Source organism: Heloderma suspectum, chromosome 2 (genome assembly GCF_057233095.1).
Source record: "Heloderma suspectum isolate Gila_16-S chromosome 2, 16-S_ref, whole genome shotgun sequence".
NCBI lineage: Eukaryota > Metazoa > Chordata > Lepidosauria > Squamata > Helodermatidae > Heloderma > Heloderma suspectum.
The window spans coordinates 377,960,745-377,988,702 of record NC_139459.1 but is presented as its reverse complement, the minus strand read 5'-3'; the positions used below and the strand labels follow the sequence as shown (position 1 = coordinate 377,988,702).

Below are 27,958 nucleotides of genomic sequence, written 5' to 3'. Positions count from 1 at the left end.
TTGATATGTTAGGGGATGATGGCCACAGCTGGCGGGTTGGACTGGACAGCCTTTGAGTTCCTCCAGCTCTGTGATTCTACCATGATGTTGGCTTAATGTTACACTCTCCTGTTTCTTGTTTCTGCAGCCTGATATGCTGTTGGTGCGTAAGAACCAGAAGAATTCCACCAACAGTTTGCTGAGAAATACCTGTGCTAAGAGGGGCTCCTGCTAGCTTTTGACAGTGTCTGCTATGCTACCTTATCCTGTCTGTGACCTGGCTATTCTGACTCCCAACTGGAGTCAGTTGGATTTGAGGGGAAATGCCATTTCTGATGGGTTTGGACTAATTTTGCTTTTAAACTGGTTTTCATTCATATTTGTAATTATCAGAGATGTGCCAAATTTATGCATCTGGAGGGATAACTTTTCAAAGGGATGAGGATGGTAACGTGTGAGTTGTACTCAGCATATCATCTGCAGTTATTTTTACAGTATTGGTAGCTAATTTGTTGCTGTGTTCCCCTCCACTTCTCCCACCCCCATGTTGTGTCACCCCCTTTCCACCCAAATTGAACAATTCTGGAATTGTTATAGGTATCTTGTCCATGAAAAAAGGCAAAACTGATTGTTGCCTGTCACCCCTGACACATTTTACTGAGCTAAAGTGACATCATGGAATGTTTACAAGCATTCTACCTGCTCTGGGTGAATGTGTCAGCACAGCTTCTGTGTGAGTGACGGAAGGAACGGAGGAGGAGGACTGTTGTCAGTAAGGAGGGATGCTAAGGGTTTGAAGCTAAGACATGGGATGGCTGATAGAGAAACAAAGTTGGATCTCAGTCTGGTCTGGAGGCTTACAAGCTTACATCAGAGGATAAAGGGAAGATGATGGCCATTGATCCCATAAGAGGCAGTGAAGGCATCGTCTCCATACAGGCACCAGGAGTATGCTGAGCCATGCCCCAGTTCCGCAGCAGAGGAGGTGTTTGTGAAGGCCCCCCCACCACTTGCCCTCCAGGGTCACCCCCTAACTCCCCAAAACACCACTGCCAGTGGACTAGATCCAAGGTGGTTCAGAGGCTGAGAACTCAGGGTCTGCCTCTTTTTAAAAGCTGAGATTCTAGACTGGGGTGCGGAAACCCAGGGCCACGGACCAAATGCAGCCCTCTGGGATTCCTTATATAGCCCCGCCCACACCCCTCCCCTCCTTTCCCCCAACCGCCAATCGTTTGGTGGTCCCCTGGCTTATGTACAATTTTTCCCCATTCTGAAAGGTTGAAATGCCTCTCCCAAAGCTTCGGTACTAGCAGGGAGAGCATGAAGCTGGAATATGCTGGCATTTTTGGCCACACCCCTTTTTCCTTTGGCCCCACCCACCACTGGAATGGAAGCCGAAAGCTTCTCCAAAATTAAATTTGGCCCTTGGACTGAAAGAGGTTCTGCATCCTTGTCTAGACTTTAGGTTTGGCAGAGCTGAGGCCTGTTTTCACCCCTTCTTGCACAAGGCAGGGAAAGGGCAGAGCCAGGGGGGCATTTAACCCCTCCAGCGAGCAACGATGTTGCTCGGATGGTTCCCTCCAGGCTAGCTTCTATCTAGACACCTTGCAAGAGCCCCATTCTCCAGCCTGGTTTGCAGAGCAGAACAACTTTCCTCAGGACTGCCAGCGGCTGCACTCTGACCTCCACCCTGTGACTCCTGGGTGAGGGGAGGAGGCAGCAGAAGGGAAAGAAAGAGGGGAGAGCCTGGGAGTTGAGAGAAGGAGAAGCCAGGGAGAGAAGCGGGGCGGGGGTGGGCTTCCCTACAGGGGGAGGAGGGAGTGGTGCTGTTGGCAGGAAAGGAGGAGATGGACAAGGAAACTTTGGAGGAAGAGGGTGCTTCCAGACCAGGCTTTTATCCGGCAGTCACTCGGCCTCAAACATGGCATTGGAAGGGGATCCAGTTGATGCGGTCTTCCATGGGTGACTCTCCAGTATTTTCCCACTGCTCTTTCCATCTTTTTTCTTACTGCAGAAATCAGTTAAGGAGGAAGCCAGTGTAGAGGAGCAGGAGCTGCATTTCACAACTTGGGTTGAATTAACCATCCAGACCTTTTGGCTTCAGTCCCCAGTTTATGCTGATTCTTTGTTGCCTGATCCCCAGAGCCTTCGAAGTGGGCTGACCCTTTTGAGAGTGATGCCACATTAAGGTTGCCCTGTCAGGCCACCCCACACCCTGTCCCCACTCTTAAAGTCGAACATAACACCAGGGGTGGGTGGATGTGGGGATACATGAGGCTTGCCCTCTAGGGGGATTCCTGTGGTGACTAAGCCCTTCCCTCTTCCTGGAGGAACCCCCAGAGGTTCCATGGGCCAGATTTGGGGGGGGGGTGCTGGAGAGCCAGGGGTTCTGCCCCCCTGAATTAGACTCTTGCCGAAAAGTGATCACACTTCTGAAAATGTGTTAGACTCCAAAGCGCCACAGAGCTCACTCTTTCTTGCCTGATTACTTACTGTATAACCTCCATTTTGTTTCGAACACACCAAATGTATTCCCCCCCCCTCTGAAAAACCAATTTGACTGAAATAAAGAAGCGGTGGACCCCCTTCCACACCCATCTTCTGTGGTATTTCTTTTCCTCTTTGCACAGGAGTTCCTGAGGGTATTTAGGATTTACAGATACTGGAGTAAAATCACGCAGAATTCACCTCAGTCCAGTGCCTCCTAAAACAAGCATCATTATATGTCTAATTTGTAGCAGTATTACTAAAGAATAAGTGTATAAAAAGAAATAAAGGAGACATTCTAGGATGGGGGAGGTTAGAGATAAACACAAAAGGGTTGGCCAAAAGGAATGATCCCACAGGAAGTACTCCCATTGAAGAAAATACCCAAGTGGAATTCCTCTCTGCCCACTTTCATTTTGATAAAACCATTTTTCCTGAGTGCCTCTATCCTGGGTCACCTTCCACCTACCAGCTCCTCCTACCTACTTTCACCTTAAAGTCACCTTGACCAGGTGGCCTGGGCCACAGAATCACCATAAGTCTGTTTACCAGGGTGCTCCAGCCTGGCTCCTGGGGTCCCCGTGCTGTCTGTGACAGATGCATCAGCCTTCCTAGTCAGTACATGGCCTCTGATCTCCAGGATTACTTGTGGCACGTCCCCCCCCCCCCCAGCTGTGCTCTCATGGTCACCAACAGGGAGTGGAACTGCTTGAATGAAAACACCTGTGACCTGTTGATGGAGACTCAGGAGGAGGAAAGGTCCTGTTTTTCTTCTCTGAAGCCCTGGGAGAAGCAGACTGATGCCCAAAAATGCAGGTGTGAGTGCGTGCACGTTGGCACAAAGCTTTTGCAGAATTAGACCACACACGCTGCTCTAGTCTAGCAACATTTATTGGATTAAAACTAAGGGGGAGGGAGAATAAATTCATTCATCGTAGAACTTGGGGACTTTGTCTCCCACGACAACTTCCTCCTTGACGCCATCTTTGGTGATGGTGATGAGGTAAATGACGCCTCCGCTGGAACCGTCCCGGACCATGGCCAGGGCAATGGCTGGAGGGAGGGCAGAGAGGGGGGAAACAGAGCATTAAAATCAGCCTAGAAACAACTAGTGTGAGATAGAAAAAGGCTAGAATGAAAGTTCTGCCATTTTAAAGAAGCCACGTACCTAGCTATAAAAAGCATGGCACATGTCAAGGAAATACTATTCTGCCCACCCCCAAAGACTAACAATTGTAACGCATTCTCCAAGTTGCATTTCTTGCACGCTGCTGCTCTGCTTGGCTTAAAATCCACACCCCCAAAGGGGAAATGCCCCAGATCCAAATTCCATATAGACTACCAATGTCCACAAGAGTGGTGAGGAACCTCCAGCCTGTGGGCTGAATTCGGTCTGCTACTGCAGAGCCCCCAGTCAACGCCACGAAGCCCTGTAGAGGGGAGCCAGCCCAACTGGGAGTCACCACCTCAAAGCCCCTGAAGTGCCTGGAAGCAGCGGTTCCTGAAGCCACCTCGCCTGTCGCTTTTCCCAACAGGAAACAAGGGGTGAGAAAAGCCATCTCCATCAGGACCCACCACCTCAAGGGACCTGGAGCCGTTGCAAGCAGCGGTCTTGAAAGGAGCAGCTCCCACCACTGCTTAGCAACAGGGAAAAGGGAGCTGCTCTGGCAGTTCCTCTCTGAGCACTGAGGCAGGGGTGGCCCTATCTCAGTGCACAGAGAGGAAAGGCGGTGAGCTGTTGATCTGGGAAGAGATCGCTCCCTTCCTGTGTGGGGTAGGCGTCCTGCCCAGTTTGGGCCTTGGCTATGCCCGTAGCTGGCATGGAGCCCTGGGGGCCGCATGCTGGCAGTATATGGGGCCAGAGCCCAAAGTAGGTGAGCCCCTTCCTCCCCACCCCCTCTCTCTGCCACCCTTTTCTCTCCCCCCTTCCTCCCCACCTCACAGGGTGTTGGGAAGGGACAGATTGCTCCTGCAGAGGCCTGAGCTGATCCCTTGCAGAGGGCTTCCAAAACGAGGCCGAGGGCCATGTCAGATCAGCCCGAGGGCCACATGTTCCCGTGGGCTGCAGGTTGCCCACTCCTGCTATAGGCAATGCAGCTCGTGGCTTACAACAGGGCTGTGCAACCTCTTTCTGCCTAAGGGCCGGATCCCATCTCAGAGAAGCGTTTGTGGGCCATACCCCAGTGGTGGGTGGGGCTGAAGGGAAAGGGGTGGGGCCAACATACCCCAAACACCAGCCTATTTTAGCTTAAGCTCCTCCTGCCAGTATCTGAGCTGTAGGAGCAGCATTTCAACCTTGTGGAATGGGGAAGAAACTGAACATAAGCAGGAAACCACCAAACAATCCCGTGGTTGGGGGAAAGGGGACGTGGCCTTCTGGGGAACCCTGGAGGGCTGGACTGGGGTCCCAGGAAGGCTGCACCACTGTTTACAAACTAGGAGAAAGTCAAAATTAGGACCCAAATCCGATTCCCAAGGCCCTCCCCCACCGGCTGAGTCTTACTCAGACGCTGCACTGTCCAGAAAGGAGGGGATGGGGCTTTTGAGCTCTGCACCTTCGCTTCCGCCCCACACCCCGCCCCGAAGAGTCGACCCAAAGGCGGTTTTGTGGTGCCACCACCCCGGATTGGGCAGAACTCAGCAGCTACCGTTTTTGGTGAATTGGCGGCATTCCTCCTGGTCCATTCCGTGCTTATAGGCAGAGTCGACGTAGCCTTGAATGTAGGTGCTCCCAGATCCCCCGATGGAAAAGGGGTGCCGGGTGAGCATCCCCCCCATCGTCACGTACACCTGTAGGGATGGAAGGCAGCACAGAAGGCGGGGCCGTTTAATCCAGGCTTAGAGTGCAAACTGAGCTGAAAAGCAGCAATGAATGGATGTTTTGTAACTACCAAGCTATATCCGTCATGCCTGCTATTGTGGAAGGGGCGGGGGTAATCTGCTTTTATTAGGAAGCTGGGTAAAGCTCACTCATCAACGGGAACAATTCAGGTCAATGAACTGGACCATCTCTGCTCTTCTCGCCTGCTCAGCTTGCCCTACCATACAATGTCCGATAACTGTATATCTACACTGTTGAATTTTGCCACAATTGTGCTGGAGACTAGGATAGCATGTGGGGAGCGTTGTCCCCATGTATCCTCCTCTCCATCACAATTGTGTTCCCGCCAGCCCCCTAAACAGCTGTTTTTGGCAGGCTAGTGAGAGCATGGTTTAAATGAGGGGGGTCATCCCCACATTATCCTTTCCATTAATGTTGCACTCCTCCCCCTCTGCCTACCATGCTGCAGAGGAGGCACGATGAGGTCTCAGTACACAGGGAGGGGAGGGGTAAACCTCTCTGCCCCTGCATGCTGAGATGGGGCAGAAGACAACGCCCAGAATCCACCAGCAAATTGTAGTCCAACACATCTGGAGGGCAACAGGTTGGGGGAACCTGGAGTATGGGATATGTGGGGGGACTAATGGGGAAAGCCTGTGCATGCGTGCATATTGCCTCAGATGGTGGTACCATCCCTGTGACCCATTCCTTGGCCTCTCAGGACCCATTGCTTCCTTTATTTGTAGCTTATTTGTACTCTGCTTTGATTTCAATGGAGCCCAGTCATGTGAACTGTCATCCGCAGCTCCTGTTATTTCCTGTGGATCTTCAGAGAGCTCCCATGGCTTCCAGCGGACATTCTTGTCCTTTGCTTAGTTTGTCCTGTTTAAGCAGAGGCTGGATGACCGCCTATCAGGGATGTTGTAGCAACCAACTGCTCCCATTAGCGGGGGGTTGGGCTTAGGGATGTGGGAGGAATCTGTAACCGATTCAACTGAGGCTGGATTTCTATGAATCTGTTTGCAAATACCGACTTTTTCTGAGTCACATGGATTCCATGGACTTGCAGACCAGTTTTTCACTTTTGTGGGGGATTAACTAATGTGGATTGGTGCATTTGCGTAAGTGCATACTAGCACTAACTCACATTAGCGCTAATTTGCACTAATTTGCACTAATTTGCAAGTAGAACAAAATTCTGGTAAAAAAATCTGATTCTGCCAATGAGCGGATGACAGAATGAAAGACACCTAACAATCCGTGAAACACAGACAGAATGGATTTAACAAAATCCATACATCCCTAGTTGGATGAGGTGGCCTTCTGGGACCCTTCCAACTCTTATGAGACTGTGATTTCTTGGAGTTCAGGGCACCACCAAGCAGCTGTCAAGCGGCAGGATGGAGAAGTAATGGGGCAACGAAATGGGCCTCTCCACCTTGGCCACATTTTAATAGTCAGCCTCATCTCTGATCTCCTGGCCCACCTAACGGCAAAGCAACTGGAAGGAAGGAATTATTGGGGGGAGGAAGCAGAATAGGATTTTGGCTTCCCTGTTTCTACCTGCCATTTCTCCACACGACTTCTCCTCCAACTGACTGCTTGGCAGTGACCTGCATTCTGTGCTAAGGGTCACCACCATAACGTGAGGTTTGACCCTCAAAACAATTGCTAAACAACCATTCCTAGCTTTTCTTGCCATTGTTATTTTTATACTGTAGTTTTAAACTTTTAGGGAGCAATCCTATGGCCCCTAGGCAGCATCTGAGGGACATAGGATGTTCTGGATTCCTGGATCTAAGGCCGGAGACAGCATTCTGATGTCGGACCCAGGAGTCTGAGCTCCCTGCCCCCACCCCACCCCCTCCCAGCCAGCGCAGAGAGAACTGCATTGGCTGCTTTCATGAGCTCACAAACGTGAGCTTTTAGAGGGGTGAAAGGGTGTGTGTCGGTGGGCGGGGAGCGGAGGAGACTGTGGATGCAGGGATCTAAGCTACCCCCAGCTATCCCCAGCCGCCTTCCCTCCCCCTCCCTGAAGCCTCTGCTAGATGGGCAAAAACACCCATCTAGCTAAAATGCAGAGTGGGAGGCACAATGTACCTCCTGCAATAAGCTGGATCCTCGTAAGTCTCCAAGTTTGGAGGCTTATGTGTACCCAGAGCGGATCCAACAGGATTGCGCCCTTAAACTTTTACATTATATTTTATCATCTGTATTTTAGTGTCTGGTATTTTATGGTTTTAATTGTTGTGAAGCACCCAGAGAGCTTCGGCTGTTGGGCAACATAAAAATGTAATAAAAATAAATAAATAAAATAAAAGTTAGACTTGGTTTAGGTTTCTGTTATAGATATTCCCTTCACCCAGCCTTCCCCAACCTGGTGCCCTCCAGGTTTTAGACCTGTTGAACTCCCAATGTTTTAGAAATCCAGATGTTTTAGACCTTTAGAACTTCCAGCATTCCTGAGCAGTGATCATGCTGGCTGGGGCTGACAGGAGTTGAAATCCAAAACATTTGGAGTTGCACATTCCTAAATAAACCAACAGACATCTGGAAAACCAGGCAGAGGAAGGCTACCTTACCCTATTCTAACGTGGCTACTTTTTTTCTTAATGAACAAAGGCTTGTGTGCTTCTTAACAGAGGCACAGTGGGTGGAAATTCAATAGGTATAGCTTTCCTGGCATGGAGATGCAGTGATGGGAAGCGCTCCATCTCTTGGTTTCTGCCTATCATGCTCTTAAAATTGCACACAACCTCTAACTATTTTTTTAAAGTTGCATCTTTTTTTAAATAAACCCTTAAAAGACTTTGCTCTTCCACATCACTTGCCGGGACTTACCTGCCCGCCTTTCCTGTGGTCCCAACCTGCCACCAAGAGGTGAGCCGAGAACTCCTCCTTGTACTTGTAGCTGATGTTTTTCACCACGGTGGCCGCAGCCACGACCAGTGGGGGCTCCTCCGTGTTCAAGCTGCCAGGGAGACAAAACGGAGCGTTCAGCAATTCTGGCCCAGGCTGGCAAAGGAAGCCAGATTAAAACCATACTGTCCTGAGTTCCAATTTAAAATAAGTAGGATACGTGATGGAGACTGGATGAGGCTCCTTCTCACATGTATTCTAAAGAGGGATGCAAACAAAAAGAAAACACAGGTGCATTCTTTATGCTTGGCAGGGCATGCTGTGTTTTGTGCTCCAGTATGAGTACCCCTTCATGGATCACTGCCTTGTTGTGGCGAAGGGGCTTGCGTAACTCAGTGAAGCCATAAGCTATGCCGTGCAGGGCCACCCAAGACGGACAGGTCATGGCAGAGAGTTCTGACAAAATGTGGTCCACTGGAGAAGGAAATGGCAACCCACTCCAGTATTCTTGCCAAGAAAACCCCATGGAACGTATCACAAGGCTAAAAGAGATGACGCCGGAAGATGAGCCCCTCAGGTCGGAAGGTGTCCAATATGCTACTGGGGAAGAGCAGAGGGTATTTCCAAGTAGTGCCAGAAAGAGTGAAGCGGCTGGGCCAAACCCGAAAGGACACTCAGCTGTGGATGTGTCTGGTGGTGAAAAGAAAATCTGATGCTGTAAAGAACAATATTGTTTAGGAACCTGGAATGTCAGATCAATGAATCAAGGTAAGCTGGAGGTGGTCAAACATGAGATGGCAAGATTGAACATCGACATCTTGGGAATCAGTGAACTAAAATGGACAGGCATGGGCGAATTTAATTCAGGTGACCATCATATCTACTATTGTGGGCAAGAATCCCTTAGAAGAAATGGAGTAGCACTCATAGTCAACAAAAGGGTGGGAAAAGCAGTACTGGGGTACAATCTTAAAAATGATAGAATGATCTCAGTACGAATCCAAGGCAAACCATTCAACATCACAGTAATTCAAGTCTATGCCCCAACCACTGAGGCCGAAGAAGCTGAGGTTGATCGGTTCTATGAAGACCTACAACACCTTCTAGAACTAACACCAAAAAAAGATGTCCTCTTCATCATAGGGGATTGGAATGCTAAAGTAGGAAGTCAAGAAATCACCGGGATAACAAGCAGGCATGGCCTTGGTGTACAAAATGAAGCAGGACAAAAGCTAATAGAGTTTTGCCAAGAGAACATGCTGATCATAGCAAACACTCTTTTCCAACAGCACAAGAGGCGACTCTACACATGGACGTCACCAGATGGTCAATATCGAAATCAGATTGATTATGTCCTTTGCAGCCAAAGATGGAGAAGCTCCATACAGTCAGTAAAAACAAGACCTGGAGCTGACTGTGGCTCAGATCATGAGCTGCTTCTTGCAAAATTTCGGCTTAAATTGAAGAACGTTGGGAAAACCACTAAACCGTTCAGGTATGACCTAAATCATATCCCTGATGAATATACAGTGGAGGTGAGGAATAGATTTCAGGGATTAGACCTGATAGACAGAGTGCCTGAGGAACTATGGACGGAGGTCCGTAACATTGTTCAGGAGGCAGCAACGAAATCCGTCCCAAAGAAAAAGAAATGCAAGAAAGCCAAGTGGCTGTCTGATGAGGCTTTACAAGTAGCTCAAGAAAGAAGGGAAGTGAAAAGCAAGGGAGAAAGGGGAAGATATATCCAACTGAATGCAGAGTTCCAGAGAATAGCAAGGAGAGACAAGAAGGCCTTCTTAAATGAACAATGCAAAGAAATCGAGGGACACAACAGAATGGGAAAGACTAGAGATCTCTTCAAGAAAATTGGAGATCTCAAGGGAACGTTTTGTGCAAAGACGGGCATGATAAAGGACAAAGAAGGCAGGGACCTAACAGAAGCAGATGAGATTAAGAAGAGGTGGCAAGAATACACAGAAGAACTATACAGGAAAGATCTGAATGTCCCTGATAGCCATGATAGTGTGGTCACTGAACTTGAGCCGGACATCCTAGAGAGTGAAGTCAAGTGGGCCTTAGGAAGCATTAGTAACAACAAAGCTAGCGGAGATGACAGTATTCCAGCTGAGCTATTTAAAATCCTAAAAGATGATGCTGTTAAAGTGCTGCATTCAATATGCCAACAAATCTGGAACACTCAACAGTGGCCACAAGACTGGAAAAGGTCAGTTTACATTCCAATTCCAAAGAAGGGCAACGCCAAAGAGTGTTCAAACTACCGCACAATTGCGCTCATTTCACATGCCAGCAAGGTGATGCTCCAAATCCTACAAGCTAGGCTTCAGCAGTATGCGAACCGAGAACTACCGGAAGTACAAGCTGGGTTTAGAAGAGGCAGAGGAACTAGAGATCAAATCGCCAACATTCGCTGCATCATGGAGAAAGCAAGAGAATTCCAGAAAAACATCTATTTCTGCTTCATTGACTAAAGCCTTTGATTGTGTGGATCACAACAAACTGTGGCAAATTCTTAAAGTGATGGGAGTACCAGACCACCTTACCTGTCTCCTGAGAAACCTGTACGAGGGTCAAGAAGCAACAGTAAGAACCAGACATGGAACAACCAATTGGTTCAAAATTGGGAAAGGAGTACGACAAGGCTGCATATTGTCACCCTGCTTATTTAACTTATATGCAGAGTACATCATGAGAAATGCCGGGTTGAATGAATCAGAGGTCGGAATTAAGATTGCTGGGAGAATTATCAACAACCTCCGATATGCAGACGATACCACCCTAATGGCAGAAAGCGAAGAGGACCTCAAGAGCCTCTTGTTGAGGGTGAAAGAGGAGAGTGCAAAAGCTGGTTTAAAACTCAACATTAAAAAAACTAAGATCATGTCATCTGGCCCTATCACTTCCTGGCATATAGAAGGGGAAGAAATGGAAGCAGTGACAGATTTTACTTTCTTGGGCTCCAAGATCACCGCAGATGGTGACTGTAGCCATGAAATTAAAAGACGCTTGCTCCTTGGGAGGAAAGCTATGGCCAACCTAGACAGCATAGTAAGAAGCAGAGACATCACCTTGCCGACAAAGGTCCGTCTAATCAAAGCTATGGTTTTCCCAGTAGTAATGTATGGCTGTGAGAGCTGGACTATAAGGAAGGCTGAGCGCCGAAGAATTGATGCTTTCGAACTGTGGTGCTGGAGAAGACTCTTACGAGTTCCCTGGACTGCAAGGAGGTCAAATCAGTCCATCCTAAAGGAAATCAACCCTGACTGCTCATTGGAAGGACAGATACTGAAGCTGAAGCTCCAATATTCTGGCCACCTAATGCGAAGAGAAAACTCCCTGGAAAAGACCCTGATGCTGGGAAGGACTGAAGGCAAAAGGAGAAGGGGACGGCAGAGGATGAGATGGCTAGATAGCATCACGGATGCAATGAATATGAACTTGAGCACGCTCCGGGAGAGAGCGCAGGACAGGAAGGCCTGGCGTGCTATAGTCCATGGGGTCACGAAGAGTCGGACACGACTGAACGACTGAACAACAACAACAAATGAGTACCCAAGTACAAAAACCACAGAGTATGCATAGTCTCAGACATAGGGATTATTTATTTATTTATTTATTGCATTTATACCCCGCCTTTGTTGGAGAAATGTTGGATGTTGGAGAAATCCGCAACGGAACCAAATGAGTTTGGATTTTTATGAATCTGACGGATTCTGCAGTGGAACAGCTTTTCCCCAGTCAGGCAGCTTCTGCGGACTATTTTTCTAACTTTCCAGAATTATGTGCAAATTTAGTAATAGAAAAATATGCCTTTAAAACACAGACTGAAAATGCGTATTTCCTCCATAGGCTAAAGTGTGAAAATGCGCATGGGGTGTGTGTGCAAATTCGGGGGGGGGGATTTGCACAAGTGCAAATTTGGGCAAATTCAGAAACTGAAAAAAAGTCCGATTCTGTCGATGAGCAGACGACAGAACAAAAGACGCCTGACCATCCATGAAATGCAGATGGAATGGATTTTACACAATCAGTACATCCCTCCTCAGACACGGAGCGCGCATAGACTCTGATCTCCTGAACAATGAAGGCATAACTGATCTATATTACATGATCCTGAATCTTCACTCTTGCTGAAGAACTTCATAAGTGCCTTCCTGGATGAGACCAAAGTCCTGCTTCTTTGCAAAAAAACAAAACAAATCCCAGCAATCAGCAGGTGGGAGGTGGTCAGTGATCCAGCAGCGGACATTGAAGTGAAAGCCAAAGCATGTTTACTTACGCCTCACTTAATTCAAGGAGACTTACTCCCATACTAAGTGCACTTAATAGTGTCGCCTAAGGGCACAATCCAGCGCATATTTACACAGAGGTAATTCCCACTGTCTGCCATCCTATCTATCTATCTATCTATCTATCTATCTATCTATCTGGCATTTCTATACCACCCAATAGCCAAAGCTTACTCCCTAATAAGTGTATAGGATTGCACCACCCAGCCCTGCATTACACCACACTGACTGAGGAATAAGAGGAAGGGTGCATTTTAGACAGTGTACCTGAAACTGGAGGGCTCCCCATGTACTTGTTGAAACTATTTTGGCTCTTGTGCATTAGCAAAAACAAAATGAATCAACAAAAAGGTATACATGACTAGCCACATAAACATTTTTGAGGAGGAGGTAGGGAGATCTCTAACAACAGGCCTGATTTGAGAGCTCAGCTTGGCTACAAATTCAGAGTAGAAATGTAAGAAATAAATGTTTAGGTTGTATTATCTGTCTTGGTCTTCCTCTTCCGTAAAATGGGAATAATAATTATCTGTGTCACAATGTCACTCTTAAGGTTAAACCAAGTTTAGAAAAGAAAAGCTAAAGCACGTTGCAGAATTAAGGCTGCAATCCTATAGCACCCTAACTTGGGAGTAAGTCCCATTGAATCCAATGGGCCTACGTCTGAGTAGACATGTATAGGATCGTGGTGTAAATGGCAATGAGGCTTAAGAACAGCAGAGTGGGGAAGAGGAAAGTCAGGTGTCAACCGAACTGCAGGTAAACTGAGGCAAGATTGGGTTTGAATTGGGAAATATTGCGCTCCTTGTTCAGCCAGCTACTGCCACAGAGACTTCTTGGCTGCAGAAGTGGGGAACTGCCAGTTCCACCATCACAACAGGAAGCACCTGAGCCTGTTATCATATAGCTAATAATACCGGCAGCATCAACAGCTTGGACCTACGCAGCCTTTTCTGGGAAATCAGATGACAAAGTAGAAGCAGCCTCTCCCGCCATGGTCACTAGAGGGTGCTGCTGCACCAGCATAAAATTCTCCTCCACAAAATTCTGATTTTTTTTTTTTTTGCTTGAAATTTGAATTAGAGCGAATGTTTTCTCACCAAACGGTTGTTTCATCTTCAGTCACAGCCAATACACACACCTGAATTAATTATTATTAGACGGTTTAAATGATGTATGTCTTCTTTGTATGGAGTTTGTAGAGTTTTAACAACAGAGGCCTTAGAGTTGAGAACTGACCAGAAAAACACATGGTCTCTATGCTCCAGTAGACTTCAATCTTTTCAGACCTGGGACTCACCTTTAGGTGAGACATACATTTGGGGAGCCAGTTCTTAGCTGTACCATCAGGAAATTCTTCCCAATGTTTAGTCGAAATCCCCTTTCTTGTCATTTGAGCCCTGTCCACAGGAGCAACAGAAAACAGGTTTGCTCCATCACCTGTGTGACCATCATATCTAGGCTCCAGAAATCTAGACCAGGGAGTGGGGGCGGGGGGAGAGAGAGACCCCTCTGGGCCCTGGGGGTTCATATGCATGCCTGGTCTTATCGTAGCATTTCAGCTTCCCAGGACATTCCGTAGCAGACCTTAAACTCACTAAAGAAAATGTTCTCAAAATGAGACTTCCGCATGAAACCACGGATTTCAAATTCATTTGCATATCTGATATTGTGGACCTTGGACTCAACTGAGACTGGGAGTGGTTCACTCCCACTACAGAAAGGGACTGTCTTGCTTTAAATGTGTGTTTATCCTGTTTGTCTTACTTTGCAAATTCGTCATGGTAGCTGCAGAGCTTATATTAATTTGTGCTCTGCATAGGAATGGGCTGCACTTCCTACAATCTCTTATTATGTACTAACCTACTTCCCCTCCCCCCCAATTTTTGTTTTGCTGAGTATAGGTGACCACGTCATGCATCTGACAAAATGGTCTCTTGCTGTGAAAAGTAAAGGCAGCCGTGTTGACCATAAGCAAAATTCCAAAATCCATATTAGCGTAATGCCTTTATTACGCCAGCCAAAATATCACAAAACTGTGCAAGCTTTTAAGACCTTTAGATCTCTTCATCAGGCAAGATGTTATATAAAAAGCAGGTGGCAAAGCACGCAGGCCAGGATGGAAAACCCTTCTGAGAACTGCTGGATGTTATATTTGCAAAATGGAGGATCCAACGTTTCCCCCTTTCTTCATCCCAGCAGCCCCAGGGGCAGCAGCAGGTCCCTCCTGTAACCATCACAGGACCTTGTGAGCCTAACTGGATTATGTCTATGTGTGGATGCCCTCCTCCCCCATTCTAGCTTGGGACTCTGAACATGTAGACAATAGGACTTCGGTATCAAGTCAGTTTTTTCTCTCCCCTATCTCTCCCATCTCGCCCCCCCTCCAGCATTTTATAACATATTGCCTGATGAAGAAATCTGGAGATGTTGCTATGAAGGTTTATGCCACACTAAGCACTTTTCTACATGAGGCTTTTAACCTGCACCTTTACCGCGGCTTCTGCTTCTGGATTCTTTGTGGGATTAAGATTGGCTCCTTTACACGTGCTTTTTCAGGGGTTTTCTTTCTCTGCCTTTCTATATATTCCATTACACAACCACTAGGTGCATTGTGGTATAGCAGAATTGCGCAAATACACGAGGTTTCATGCCATCATTCAGAGATATACCAGAATTTCCTCCTTAGGAAAAAAAACACTAAAATTGTTGTAAAACACGGGAGAGGCCCAGGAGGAGGATGACATCGTGTAAAGGACCCACAAACTACTGTGAGTGAGGAAGCACAAGTGCACAAGGAAAGCCTCATGTAGAAAGGCTCTAAATGTGTCAGCCTTTATGGTGCCTCAAGAATCTTGATTGACTTTTTGTCACAACAGACTTAATAAGGCTGCTACCCTCTGGAATTTGGCTTTCTGGGATGAAGTGGCTACAGCTGGGCTTGGAGCTGGCAGCCACTCTTACGTGAGCAGCTGCCTAGCCCTTCCTCACCTGTGGAGCTCCAGCTGGTAATGCACCGTGTCAGCAATGGCCTGGGCATCAGCCGCAGAGCCAGAAAGCGCACAGTAAATCCGGTCGTGCAAGGGCTCCAGCTTGTTGAAGACACGGTTCACCACAGACTCCCTGGAAAGGAGATTTATTTTATTGATTGATTTGATTTGTGCCCCGCCTTTCTACCAAGAAAAATGGCACTCAAGGAGGCTTAAAATCATAAATAAAACTTGATGAAAGCAGTAATAAAACAAATGCATTAGAACACAATTAAAGACACAACAATGACAGAATAAAAGTCACGATCCAACCCAACAGACCCACTTACACGCCAAAGGCCTGCTTGAAGAAGATGGCAAGGCACTGAAAGCAGCACTGCGACAAAAGGAGAGAAAGAAAGAGGAGGGGAGAGAGAGAGAGAGCTAGAACACCAGGCCAGAGTCAAAATAGATACTCCATAGTTCTCGTAAGGAACATCAGAAAGCCTTTTCCCAGAGGGAATCCTAGACAGGATGGTGTGCATTTTGGTTACCCATCATGCAGCACATCCCAGTTCACAGAACTGTAGCCTGTGGCGGGGAAAGGAGTTGGAGGGAACTCTGGAGGCCTTAACTGATTACTCAGAGCAGTTACTCAGCTTTCAAAGCATGCCAGTTAATTGGGCAAGGGCACAAGGGCCGTGGAAGGCCCCTTCTGGATTCCAAGAAGTGCTCTTGTTTGAGCAAAGAAGTATACGGAGCACAGAAAGAAAACCCCGCCTGTCTCAAAAAGCTCACCTAAGCTTATTTGAAAAGCACCGTAGCACTTCTCCCCTCCCCATTGACACTTTGGAGTCTGCAAAGGATACTGAGAATTCAGGGCCAGCATCAGGGGTTGGCATTATTGGGCACCTGTCCAGGCCCATGCCACCGTGGGGGACCCTGCAGCTGCTCATCTTCTTTGCCCTCGCCACCTTCTCCCCTTCTCCCTCTCTGTGGCCTACAAGGAGAACATGAGCAAGCAACAGAAGGAGCAGCAGCTCACTCAACTCCCCTTGCCCTCTGGGTGGTGGGAGGGATTGGGGCCAGAGGGGAAGGGAGAGTGAGTGGGTAATGGCACAGAGGAGGAGGGAGCGTGTATATTGCCCAGAGGCCTTCCAAATCTCAGAGCTGAATTTATTTATTTACAATATTTATATAGGCTATCCAGTATCAGTGTTCTCTGGGCAACTCACAAAACAGAACTATTGGAGCACAATAGTAAAATACAATAACCAAAAACAATGAATGACAGCAAGAAAAAAGAAAAAGAAATTTTGTTGGCAACAGAGGAAATTAAACCAAATTATGAAGCATCAGTTAAAAAAATCACGACAGATAAAAACAGTGGATTAAAATTCACAGCTTTACCCACATCACAGCTTTAATGGCCTGAGAGAATGAAAAGCTCTTCACTTGGTGATGACAAGACCATAAAGAAGGCACCAGATGAGCCTCCCTGGGGAGGTTATTCTACAGCTGTGGTGCCACCACTGGGAAGGCGCCCTCTCTGCTGTCCACTTCATTTGGTGGGGACACCAAGAAAAGGGCCATGAGGAGGATATCAAGGTTTGGGCAGGTATATGTGGGAGGAGGCGATATTTCAGGTAACCTGATCCCAAGCTGTTAAGGCGGGGTGGGGAACTTCAGGCCCAGGGGCCAAATCCGGTCCTCCTGGGGTCCCAATCAAACCCTCTGAGGTTCCCTGTATGGCCATGTCCCCTTCCCTTGGCTCCACCCCCTTTTCCTCCAACCCCAATCATTTGGTGGCTTCCAGGCTTTTGCACAGTTTCCCCTCATTCTTAAACACTGAAATGCCTCTCTTAAAGCTCAGTTACTGGCAGGAAGGGCTTTAAGCTACAGTATGCTGGTATTTTTTTATATTTTTGGCCCCACTCCTTTTGCCTTTGGCCCCGCCCACCACTGGAATGCAGCCCCAGAGAGTTTCAGCCCTTGAGCTGAAGGAGGTTCCCTACCCCTGCATTGAGGGCTCTCAACATCTAGTACTGGAACTTAGTGATGGATTTCCCACCTCTGGCTGAAGGAAGGGCCAAACGCCAGGCACTCGGCCCCCCAAACACACACATTCAGCTCTTACCCTGCAGAGACTCGTGAGTCGGAACCCACCACGACGCCTCCATCAAACTCCACCGCCATGATGGTTGTCTGAAAAGGAATGGAGGGATGCTCTGGGTCATTTGAGGAGATGAAGGGAGTTGTGAGTGAAAGAATACCTGGCTCCTCTGGAAGGAGTCACTTGCTGTTGTGGCGAAAATGCTTTTATATGCTCGTGCATCTGGGGCTGGTGTTGAAGCACATCAATGCCCCATGCCCCAACAAGTCCTTGCCTACACAGTGGTACTCGCTCAGTGTTTAATCTCTAAAACAAGGGAGGACAGTGAGACTTCCTGTTGGAGCCAAAGTCGCCCTGGCGGCATTCCGCAGAGCCTCTGTGGGACGCTATCTCAAACAGCTTTTGAGATAGCTGTTTCGAAAAACCTTTTCATCTTCCCCTGGAATGAAAAGGGGGGGCAAGAGCAGCATCTGGATAAAGTCTTGGACAAGAAGCCTTCTTTGCGAAGCAGCAACGGGGCTGGCTAGTCTGCCAGAGCTTAATCACCGCTCAAAAGTTGTTTTGAAACTCCTATCAAATTAGGAGAATTAAGGGCTGACGTGCTCCAATGTAGTTTATGGATTAAGAAATACCAACAATATTTGAGGACCTGCAAAATCTGTTTGAAGAGAAGGATGACTACATCAAGGAGGAAAAAAGGAGCGGGATCTCCGCCTACCCCTCCCCCGATACCTCCCATGGCAAAGGCACCGAGAAGCGAAAACACAGAGGAGTTACTTGCTCTGAAAAAAACTTTGTCTTTGCAATTTGCTGAACAGGCTAAGAGGCTGGATACAATTCAAAATTCCATCACTGCCTTGCAAGGGGCTGTGGATTTAATTGACACTTCTTGGCAAAAAGTGGAGGCGAAGGTTAACAAGCTGCAAGATCGGGTGGCAGCGAACGAGACCGCATCACAAGCTTTTTACAACAATTTTTCTGTCAGAATCTCCCAACTTGAGGCTCTCATGCGCAGGGCAAATGTACGTATTATTGGTATCAAAGATCTATCTACGGATGTAAATTCGTCTACTTTTGTAGATAAGCTTCTGCATGAGATACTCACTATGTCATCTGATTATTTACTTGATATTGAGCAGGCATTCTGTGTGCCAAATGCCAAAGGGACTGGTTATATGATTATAGTCCAATTTGCAAGAATCACCACAAAAAATTATATCCTGCATTTGGCAAGAGGAGGTGGAGGTCTTTTATGGGGATCAAAACAAGAAATAGTCACGTTATTTCCAGATTACACCAAAAAAACTGCTGATAAAAGAAGGCAATTTACCAAGACGAAAAACCTGGCAAAACAAATGAACTTACAATATCGTTTTAAATATCCTTCTACATTTTGCATTTTTTCTGAAGGTCAGATGAAGAAGTTTCTAAATCACGAAATGGCGGAGGCATGCCTAATCGGAAAAACGTGTGAGATTTCTGTTTCAGCCTCATGAACTGGAATTTATAAACATGTTTTGTCAACTGGTTATGTTTAGTCTGTAAGATCCAGGCTAGGCCAGAGATAATTGCTCATATATATCCGTCTTTTTTCTCTCGTTTTTTTCTTTTCTTTTAAATCCTTTCTCTTTAAAATTGATATGATATACTGTACTTAAATTTTGAGGGTCCCAGGTTGGGTTAAGCCCTGGAGATTCCCTGGACAGATTTTGGGATCTCACCTTCCTGTTACACTATATCAGCTAATTCTCTACGTTGTCACTTTTAGCAAAGTGGGCAGCCATCAGTCAAGGGTTTGAAGCTCCAAGACCTATGGTGAGGAAAGGGGGAAACCCAGGGTTTAATTTCAGCAGGGGCTCCGGAGAGGAACCAGTGGCCACAGCATCCATTTTCACTCTGAGTGCTCAACACAGATTTGAGAAAGAGAGATTCCTGCAGAGGACTTCCCCGTCACCTGATCCTTTTAGCCGGAGTATCTGCAGGTCAAACCTGGAACTTTCTGCAGGCAAAGCAGATGCTCTCTGCCATGGACCTCTGGCCAATTCAATGTCTGCCACAGATGCTCTCTACCATGGACCCCTGGCCAATTCAATGTCCTCCACTCCCGTGAAACATCACCTCAGTAAAACCTCGTGTTGCCGTGGGGTGGGGGTGGGGAAGGGTGCTGTAGCAGACACAAAAAGTGCTTTCAATAAAATTTAATACCGTGACTACCTGGACCTATCCAGGTGTGCAGGCTGAGTCAGCAGGTCCAAGGATCGTATTTAAACAGCAACCTCTTACCTAGATATGGTATTTACATAAATATCATATCCAGGCCAGCCTTCTGCCTCCAAACATCAGGTTTCAAGTTGTACAGCACTATCCTAAGCGGAGCTGGGCGGGAGGGAGTGAAGCGGCAGTTTATCCGCCACTCCTAAAGACCTACTGGCTTGTGCCACTCCGGGAGGCTGGTGGCACGGGAGGATTTGCTTCTTTTTTTGTTGCTCGTGGGTTATTCTTCTGGTTGGTTCCAAAGAAAGAGAAAATCCCTACACCAGCCTAAGGCTGGCATAGGGAAGAGATCCAATGGAGGACCAAAGAGACCTCATGGACAAACCTTGAATCCAGTAGATCCTGCCTTATTTTGGGGCCTACCAACGGCAGGAACACCACCAATGGTAGATTTATGTGCCCCCAGAACTTTCCATGGATGTACCAGGAGCCTTCACAGATGGCGCCCCCTGCCCCAGCCAGCAGAGTTCTTATTTTTATTTTATTATTATATTTATATCCTGTCTTCTTCTTTTTTCCTTATAAGGGCTAGTATCTAATGTTAGTCCTACATAGAGTAGGTTAGGCATAGAGTCAGGTTAGGCTGAGGGTCACCCAATGAGCTCTGTGGCCAAGTAGGGACTAGAACCCCCTTCATGGATCACTGCCTTGTTGTGGCGAAGGGGCTTGCGTGGCTCAGTGAGGCCATGGGCTACACCGTGCAGGGCCACCCAAGGCGGACAGGTCATGGCAGAGGGTTCTGACAAAATGTGGTCCACTGGAGAAGGAAATGGCAACCCACTCCAGTATTCTTGCCAAGAAAACCCCATGGAACGTATCACAAGGCTAAAAGAGATGACGCCGGAAGATGAGCCCCTCAGGTCGGAAGGTGTCCAATATACTACTGGGGAAGAGCAGAGGGAATTTCCAAGTAGCCCCAGAAAGAGTGAAGCGGCTGGGCCAAACCCGAAAGGACACTCAGCTGTGGATGTGTCTGGTGGTGAAAAGAAAATCCGATCCTGCAAAGAACAATATTGTTTAGGAACCTGGAATGTCAGATCAATGAATCAAGGTAAGCTGGAGGTGGTCAAACATGAGATGGCAAGATTGAACATCGACATCTTGGGAATCAGCAAACTAAAATGGACAGGCATGGGCGAGTTTAATTCAGGTGACCATCATATCTACTACTGTGGGCAAGAATCCCTGAGAAGAAATGGAGTAGCACTCATAGTCAACAAAAGGGTGGGAAAAGCAGTACTGGGGTACAATCTCAAAAACGATAGAATGATCTCAGTACGAATCCAAGGCAAACCATTCAACATCACAGTAATTCAAGTCTATGCCCCAACAACTGAGGCCAAAGAAGCTGAGGTTGATCGGTTCTATGAAGACCTACAACACCTTCTAGAACTAACACCAAAAAAAGATGTCATCTTCATCATAGGGGATTGGAATGCTAAAGTAGGAAGTCAAGAAATCACCGGGATAACAGGCAGGCATGGCCTTGGTGTACAAAATGAAGCAGGACAAAGGCTAATAGAGTTTTGCCAAGAGAACACGCTGATCATAGCAAACACTCTTTTCCAACAGCACAAGAGGCGACTCTACACATGGACATCACCAGATGATCAATATCGAAATCAGATTGATTATGTCCTTTGCAGCCAAAGATGGAGAAGCTCCATACAGTCACTAAAAACAAGACCTGGAGCTGACTGTGGCTCAGATCATGAGCTTCTTGTTGCAAAATTTCGGCTTAAACTGAAGAACGTAGGGAAAACCACTAAACCATTCAGGTATGACCTAAATCATATCCCTGATGAATATACAGTGGAGGTGAGGAATAGAGTTAAGGGATTAGACCTGATAGAGAGAGTGCCAGAGGAACTATGGACGGAGGTCCGTAACATTGTTCAGGAGGCAGCAACGAAATCCATACCAAAGAAAAAGAAATGCAAGAAAGCAAAGTGGCTGTCTGATGAGGCTTTACAAGTAGCTGAGGAAAGAAGGGAAGCGAAAAGCAAGGGAGAAAGGGGAAGATATACCTAACTGAATACAGAGTTCCAGAGAATAGCAAGGAGAGACGAGAAGGCCTTCTTAAATGAACAATGCAAAGAAATCGAGGAAAACAACAGAATGGGAAAGACTAGAGATCTCATCAAGAAAATTGGAGATCTCAAGGGAACGTTTTGTACAAAAACGGGCATGATGAAGGACAAAGAAGGCAGGGACCTAACAGAGGCAGATGAGATTAAGAAGAGGTGGAAAGAATACACAGAAGAACTATACAGGAAAGATCTGAATGTCCCTGATAGCCATGATAGTGCGGTCACTGAACTTGAGCCGGACATCCTTGAGAGTGAAGTCAAGTGGGCCTTAGGAAGCATTACTAACAACAAAGCTAGCGGAGATGACAGTATTCCAGCTGAGCTATTTAAAATCCTAAAAGATGATGCTGTTAAAGTGCTGCACTCAATATGCCACCACATTTGGAACACTCAACAGTGGCCACAAGACTGGAAAAGGTCAGTTGACATTCCAGTTCCAAAGAAGGGCAACGCCAAAGAGTGTTCAAACTACCGTACAACTGCGCTCATTTCACATGCCAGCAAAGTTATGCTCAAAATCCTACAAGCTAGGCTTCAGCAGTATGCGAACCGAGAACTACCGGAAGTACAAGCAGGGTTTCAAAGAGGCAGAGGAACTAGTGATCAAATCGCCAACATTCGCTAGATCATGGAGAAAGCAAGAGAATTCCAGAAAAATGTATATTTCTGCTTCATTGACTACGCTAAAGCCTTTGATTGTGTGGATCACAATCAACTGTGGCAAATTCTTAAAGTGATGGGAGTACCAGACCACCTTACCTGTCTCCTGAGAAACCTGTACGAGGGTCAAGAGGCAACAGTAAGAACCAGACATGGAACAAGCGATTGGTTCAAAATTGGGAAAGGAGTATGACAAGGCTGCATATTGTCGCCCTGCTTATTTAACTTATATGCAGAGTACATCATGAGAAACTCCGGGTTGGATGAATCACAGGTCAGAATTAAGATTGCCGGGAGAATTATCAACAACCTCAGATACGCAGACGATACCACTCTAATGGCAGAAAGTGAAGAGGATCTAAAGAGCCTCTTGTTGAGGGTGAAAGAGAAGAGTGCAAAAGCTGGTTTGAAACTCAACATTACAAAAACGAAGATGATGGCATCTGGCCCCATCTCTTCCTGGCATATAGAAGGGGAAGAAATGGAAGCAGTGACAGATTTTATTTTCTTGGGCTCCAAGATCACCGCAGACGGTGACTGTAGCCATGAAATTCAAAGACGCTTGCTCCTTGGGAGGAAAGCTATGGCAAACCTAGACAGCATAGTAAGAAGCAGAGACATCACCTTGCCGACAAAGGTCCGTCTAATCAAAGCTATGGTTTTCCCAGTAGTAATGTATGGCTGTGAGAGCTGGACTATAAGGAAGGCTGAGCGCCGAAGAATCGATGCTTTCGAACTGCGGTGCTGGAGAAGACTCTTACAAGTCCCCTGGACTGCAAGGAGGCCAAATCAGTCAATCCTAAAGGAAATCAACCCTGAGTGCTCATTGGAAGGACAGATGCTGAAGCTGAAGCTGAAATATTTTGGCCACCTAATGCGAAGAGAAACCTCCCTGGAAAAGACCCTGATGCTGGGAAAGACTGAAGGCAAAAGGAGAAGGGGACGGCAGAGGATGAGATGGCTAGATAGCATCACTGATGCAATGAATATGGACTTGAGCACACTCCAGGAGAGAGTGGAGGACAGGAAGGCCTGGCGTGCTATGGTCCATGGGGTCACAAAGGGTCGGACACGACTGAACGACTGAACAACAACAAAGGGACTAGAACGCAGGTCTCCCAAGACCCAGTCTCTCACACTAACCACTACACCACACTGCTTCTTCTCCTTTTGCCCCATCCTAAGTCTCAAACAACCATCCAAGGGGCTTAGGATTGCACTCCTATTTAATATTTGTTTGTATAATTTTATGTATGTATTTATTTATTACTTTTCTATACCATCCAGTAGCCAAAGCTATTGGGTAGCCAAAAGCTATTTAAAGCCAAAGCTATTAAATTTTTGTGAACTGCCCAGAGAGCTTTGGGTTCCTACATTAACATGTACTCAAAGCAGAGTACAAGTGGTTCTAGAGGGAATCAACTTGGATATAATTGGGTTGCAGGAAACCAGGCATGATCAGAGTGAAAAGTATTCATACCCTTTCTATTCAGGCTAAAAGTGATCAAAAGTTTAATGTTGTTGTTGATGTTCAGTCGTTCAGTCGTGTCCGACTCTTCGTGACCCCATGGACCATAGCACGCCAGGCCTTCCTGTCCTGCGCTCTCTCCCGGAGTGTGCTCAAGTTCATATTCATTGCATCGGTGATGCTATCTAGCCATCTCATCCTCTGCCGTCCCCTTCTCCTTTTGCCTTCAGTCTAAAAGTTTAATAATGCTGCTTAATTTTTTTAAAAATTAGACTATTCTGCTGTATTTCTAAATGTTAGTTTTGTTTGAATTGTATGTGATTGTTGTTGACTGAGCTGAATATAAATTTGTAGAAATGAAAATATATTCGTTGCACTGTGGCTAGTAGCTCTCAGGGCAACGTACAACACAAATAAAATCCATATAAATCAAATAGTCTAATATAATATATTGGTATATTATAAGATGGTATTATAAGATCATATAATAATATATTATATTTATTGCCTTATTATTATTATTATTATTATTATTATTATTATTTGACCCACTGCTGCTTCAAGAACTCCAGATAGTGGATGTGGCTTGGAGTCCCTTTTTTCACCTTCAGATGACTTGCCAGCTACACCAGCTACCAGAACAGAGATTTGGATACTTTAACTCATGTCTTGGTCACTCTCATAATATACTAGTGCAGCCTGGGAAGCCTGTGGCTCTCCAAATGTTGTTGGGGTCCAGCTTCCTCCAGCCCCAGCCAGCATGGCCAAGGGTTGGGGGTGATGGGAATTGTAGTCTAACAACATCTGTAGGGTTTTAGGTTCCTCACCCCGGACTAATTAATGCACTTTGTGCGGGGCTGCCAAATTCAAAGCTCTATTTTTGACCTACACAGCCCTAAACCTTCCTCTCCCAACTTCGAGTCCCCAGATGTTGCTGCCCTACAACTCCCATCATCCCTGTCCATGCTGGCTGGGGACAATGTGTGTTGGAGTCCAGCAACTTTGGGGAAAGGATGCCCTAGATGGTTAAGGTGCATAATACCTCAGGAAATATCTTCTCCCATATGAACCAGCCCATTACATCCCCACACTTTGCTATGCCAAAGAGGCCTTGCTCAGCCTACCATCTTTTTGAACACAAGGCTAATATCTGCAAGGTGCAGGGTCTTTTCAGTGATTGCCCCCATACTGTGGAATGCCCTCTCCAAAAAGATGTGTTTGGCTCCATCATGGGCTTCCTTTCAGAAGCAGATTTTTAAAACATCTTCCACCAAGCCTTTGGGGAAATTGCTATCCGGCCTTTATTTCTTTTGTTTTTAATATACTGGGCTGAATTTTATTATTTTGTATTTGTTTATTAGTTTATATTGTACACTGCTTTGCAAATGAATACTGAAAAATCGTACACAGATGCTGTAAATGAACAGGCACATTCAACTGCCAGTGACAAGACGGACTTATTTTTATCCCGCTTTTCTGTCACAACGGTCATAAAAAGCAGCTTACAAAATTAAAATGAACAACAGAAGCAAGAAGCCTGCAGTCCTATAGTCCCTGGGCTGTAGGGTGGCCATGTGCCCTACTTTACAGAGAACTGTCCTCTATTTGTAGGGCTGCTGAGAACAGTCCGCTACTCAAAGGACTGCCCAAGTCCGGTTTAAAGATCAAGAGCCCTAAGAAGGGAGAGCAAGGGCCTCAAAGGCGCACCTGGGCAGCAGACTGGGCAGGAGGTGCAGAGGTCACCTGGTCACAGTTTTCTCAATGACTGTATTTTTATTTAGATTATTGTTGTTTATTCGTTCAGTCGCTTCCCATGATGGAGCCAAACACATTTAGATTATAGCAATAAGTTATAAATGTGCATCTCCACCTAGGCAAATCAGCATTGCCTTTAGTCTTCTTTTTTGGTGACACGTTTCTCCTTTTTTGGCAATGTGCCAGGTTCTGTCAGTAGGTGGTTTGGCTGACCAAGGAGGTGACGTTCGGCCTGTTCTGGATGGGGTTATACTCCCCCTGAAGGATCGGGCTTGCAATCTGGACAGTGCTGGCCCAAGATATTTTAGTGCCTGAGGCCAAGGACAAGATGGCGCCTTCCCCCTAGACAGCACATCTCGGCACTTTTGAAATAGCGTCACTGGTTCCTGGCCCGTTTCCGAGCATGATTCAAAGTGCTGCCACCCAACTTTCAAAGCCATATACAGCACGTGGCCTGGGTAGCCAGTGGACCACCTTCTCCCACACAGACTTGCCCCCGTTTTAACAGCAAACTTGGAGGGCCTTCTCATGGTCCCCCCCCCCCCAACACACACACCTTCTGAGGTCAGGTGGAAGGCAACTAGAGAGAGTTCAGATACTTCAGGTATCTGGGGAAGGCATTTTAATTTCCCCAGGCTACAGTTACATCTCCCAATTTATCCTCACAACAACCCTGTGAAATGTGGGTTTAAGTTGAGCTATAATGACTGGCCCAAAGTCACCCAGTGTGGTTCAAGGCTGAGTGGGGATTTGAACCCTGGACTCCCAGTTCCTGGTCTGACACTCTAATCAAGAAGTGGGCAACTTGTGGCTCTCCAGATGTTTTGGCCTACAACTCCCATCAGCCCTAGCCAGCCTAGGCAATGATGAGGGATCATGGGGGTTGTAGGCCAAAACATCTGGAGGGCCACAACTTGCCCATCCCTGATCTAACCACTACACTCACTTGTTGTACCCAGGCTGTTCTAACTTCATGCTAATTATACTTCTGCTGCTGCTATTTTTCTTTTAAAATTTGTCTTATGATTATCCTTAATATTTTTATTTGACTGTAAGCCTCCCTGGAAGTTAAGATGAATGGGCAGGTATAATTCAAATGAATGAATGAATATGTTAAATAAATGAATTGAATATCCTGCTGAAAAATGTCAGAAATGTTGATTTTAAAAAACAGGGCCCCCCATCAATAAGATTCTAGAGTGTGTGTCGGGGGGGGGGGGAGTTTTCAAGTGCCCTGCTTAGCTACTTCTCCATTACAACCAGAATAGGTAATGCAAAAAAGTTTAACCCAAAATTTTAATAATCTATCGTGGTCACAGTATCCAAGTTTTTCCTGGTGCAGAATGTTAATGGTTCAGTGCTGAGTCCGCACACAGCCCTGCCTGGAGTACACTAGGCTGGCAGGGGCTCGATTTGATCTCGTCTCCTTTCATTCATTTGGGGCAGGGATGGGGATGCCGTGACCCTCCATATGTGGTTGGACTACAAGTTGCATCATCCTTGGCTATTGCCCATGCTGGCTGGGGCATTGGAATCCAACTTCTGGAAGGCCACAGTTTTCCCGCTGGTTATAGGAGTGTGGCCTAGTGGGTAAAGTTTTCAGAGCCGGGAAGCCCACAGGGGTCAAAGCCCACCTCTAGAGTGGATTCTTCATCTATTATTGGCTGGGTCAACCTCCCAGCCTCAGTTTCTCCTCTGTTAAACGGGAATAACAGTGATTGTTTTTCTGCAAGAGGATGGGGCGCACTCAGGCAAAACTCACTCTAGAAATGGGTCCGACTTGCAGCAGCCGCAAATTTCTTTTGGAAGTCCGAAGTGCCAGAGTTTGAGCGTTAACCCTGCAAAACTTGCACTCTGCTTACCCTCCCTTCTGCCTCTGGTGGAGGACAGAAAACGGGTTCCTTGGCTTTCGCCCCCTCCCTTCCTGGTTGAGCTCCAGCGCTTCCTTGGCTCGCACCTTTCGCGCGCCCCCTGATCCCCTGCAAAAATGTTTGGGGGGGGGATGGACTGGGCTCCCTCTCTCGCTTGATCTTAGCCAGACCCCGCCCCGCCACTCGCCACTCACTCACCCCGAGGCTGATCTTCTGCGACCCCCGGTTGTCCATTTGGTCCCCCAAGACGGAGCGGGGCCCCTCGCGTGGAAAGACAAGCGGCGGAACGAAAGAGAACGAAAGTG

General features: G+C 46.9%; 2 protein-coding genes and 1 long non-coding RNA gene across 3 annotated transcripts in view; 2 read left to right on the top strand and 1 right to left on the bottom strand.

The window, feature by feature from the left end:
* Positions 1 to 2,570, top strand: part of LOC146356308 (uncharacterized) — a 70,809-nt gene extending 68,239 nt beyond the window's left edge. The window contains exon 13 of the mRNA XM_084831871.1: positions 128 to 2,570. Coding sequence (XP_084687997.1) covers positions 128 to 182 — 55 coding nt within the window. The 3' untranslated portion in view covers positions 183 to 2,570. The remainder of the gene's footprint in view (positions 1 to 127) is intronic.
* The window catches only part of LOC146356295 (uncharacterized), an 867,031-nt gene that overhangs the window by 505,542 nt on the left and 333,531 nt on the right, over positions 1 to 27,958 (top strand). The gene's annotated exons all lie outside the window — the stretch shown is intronic.
* PSMB9 (proteasome 20S subunit beta 9) lies at positions 2,350 to 27,958 on the bottom strand. Its single transcript, XM_084831834.1, has 6 exons — positions 27,852 to 27,958; positions 17,560 to 17,627; positions 15,445 to 15,576; positions 8,129 to 8,258; positions 5,115 to 5,256; positions 2,350 to 3,519 (listed from the first exon to the last, which is right to left on the bottom strand). The coding sequence occupies exons 1-6, from the start codon at positions 27,885 to 27,887 to the stop codon at positions 3,392 to 3,394; spliced, it is 636 nt and encodes a 211-aa protein (XP_084687960.1). The 5' UTR covers positions 27,888 to 27,958; the 3' UTR covers positions 2,350 to 3,391.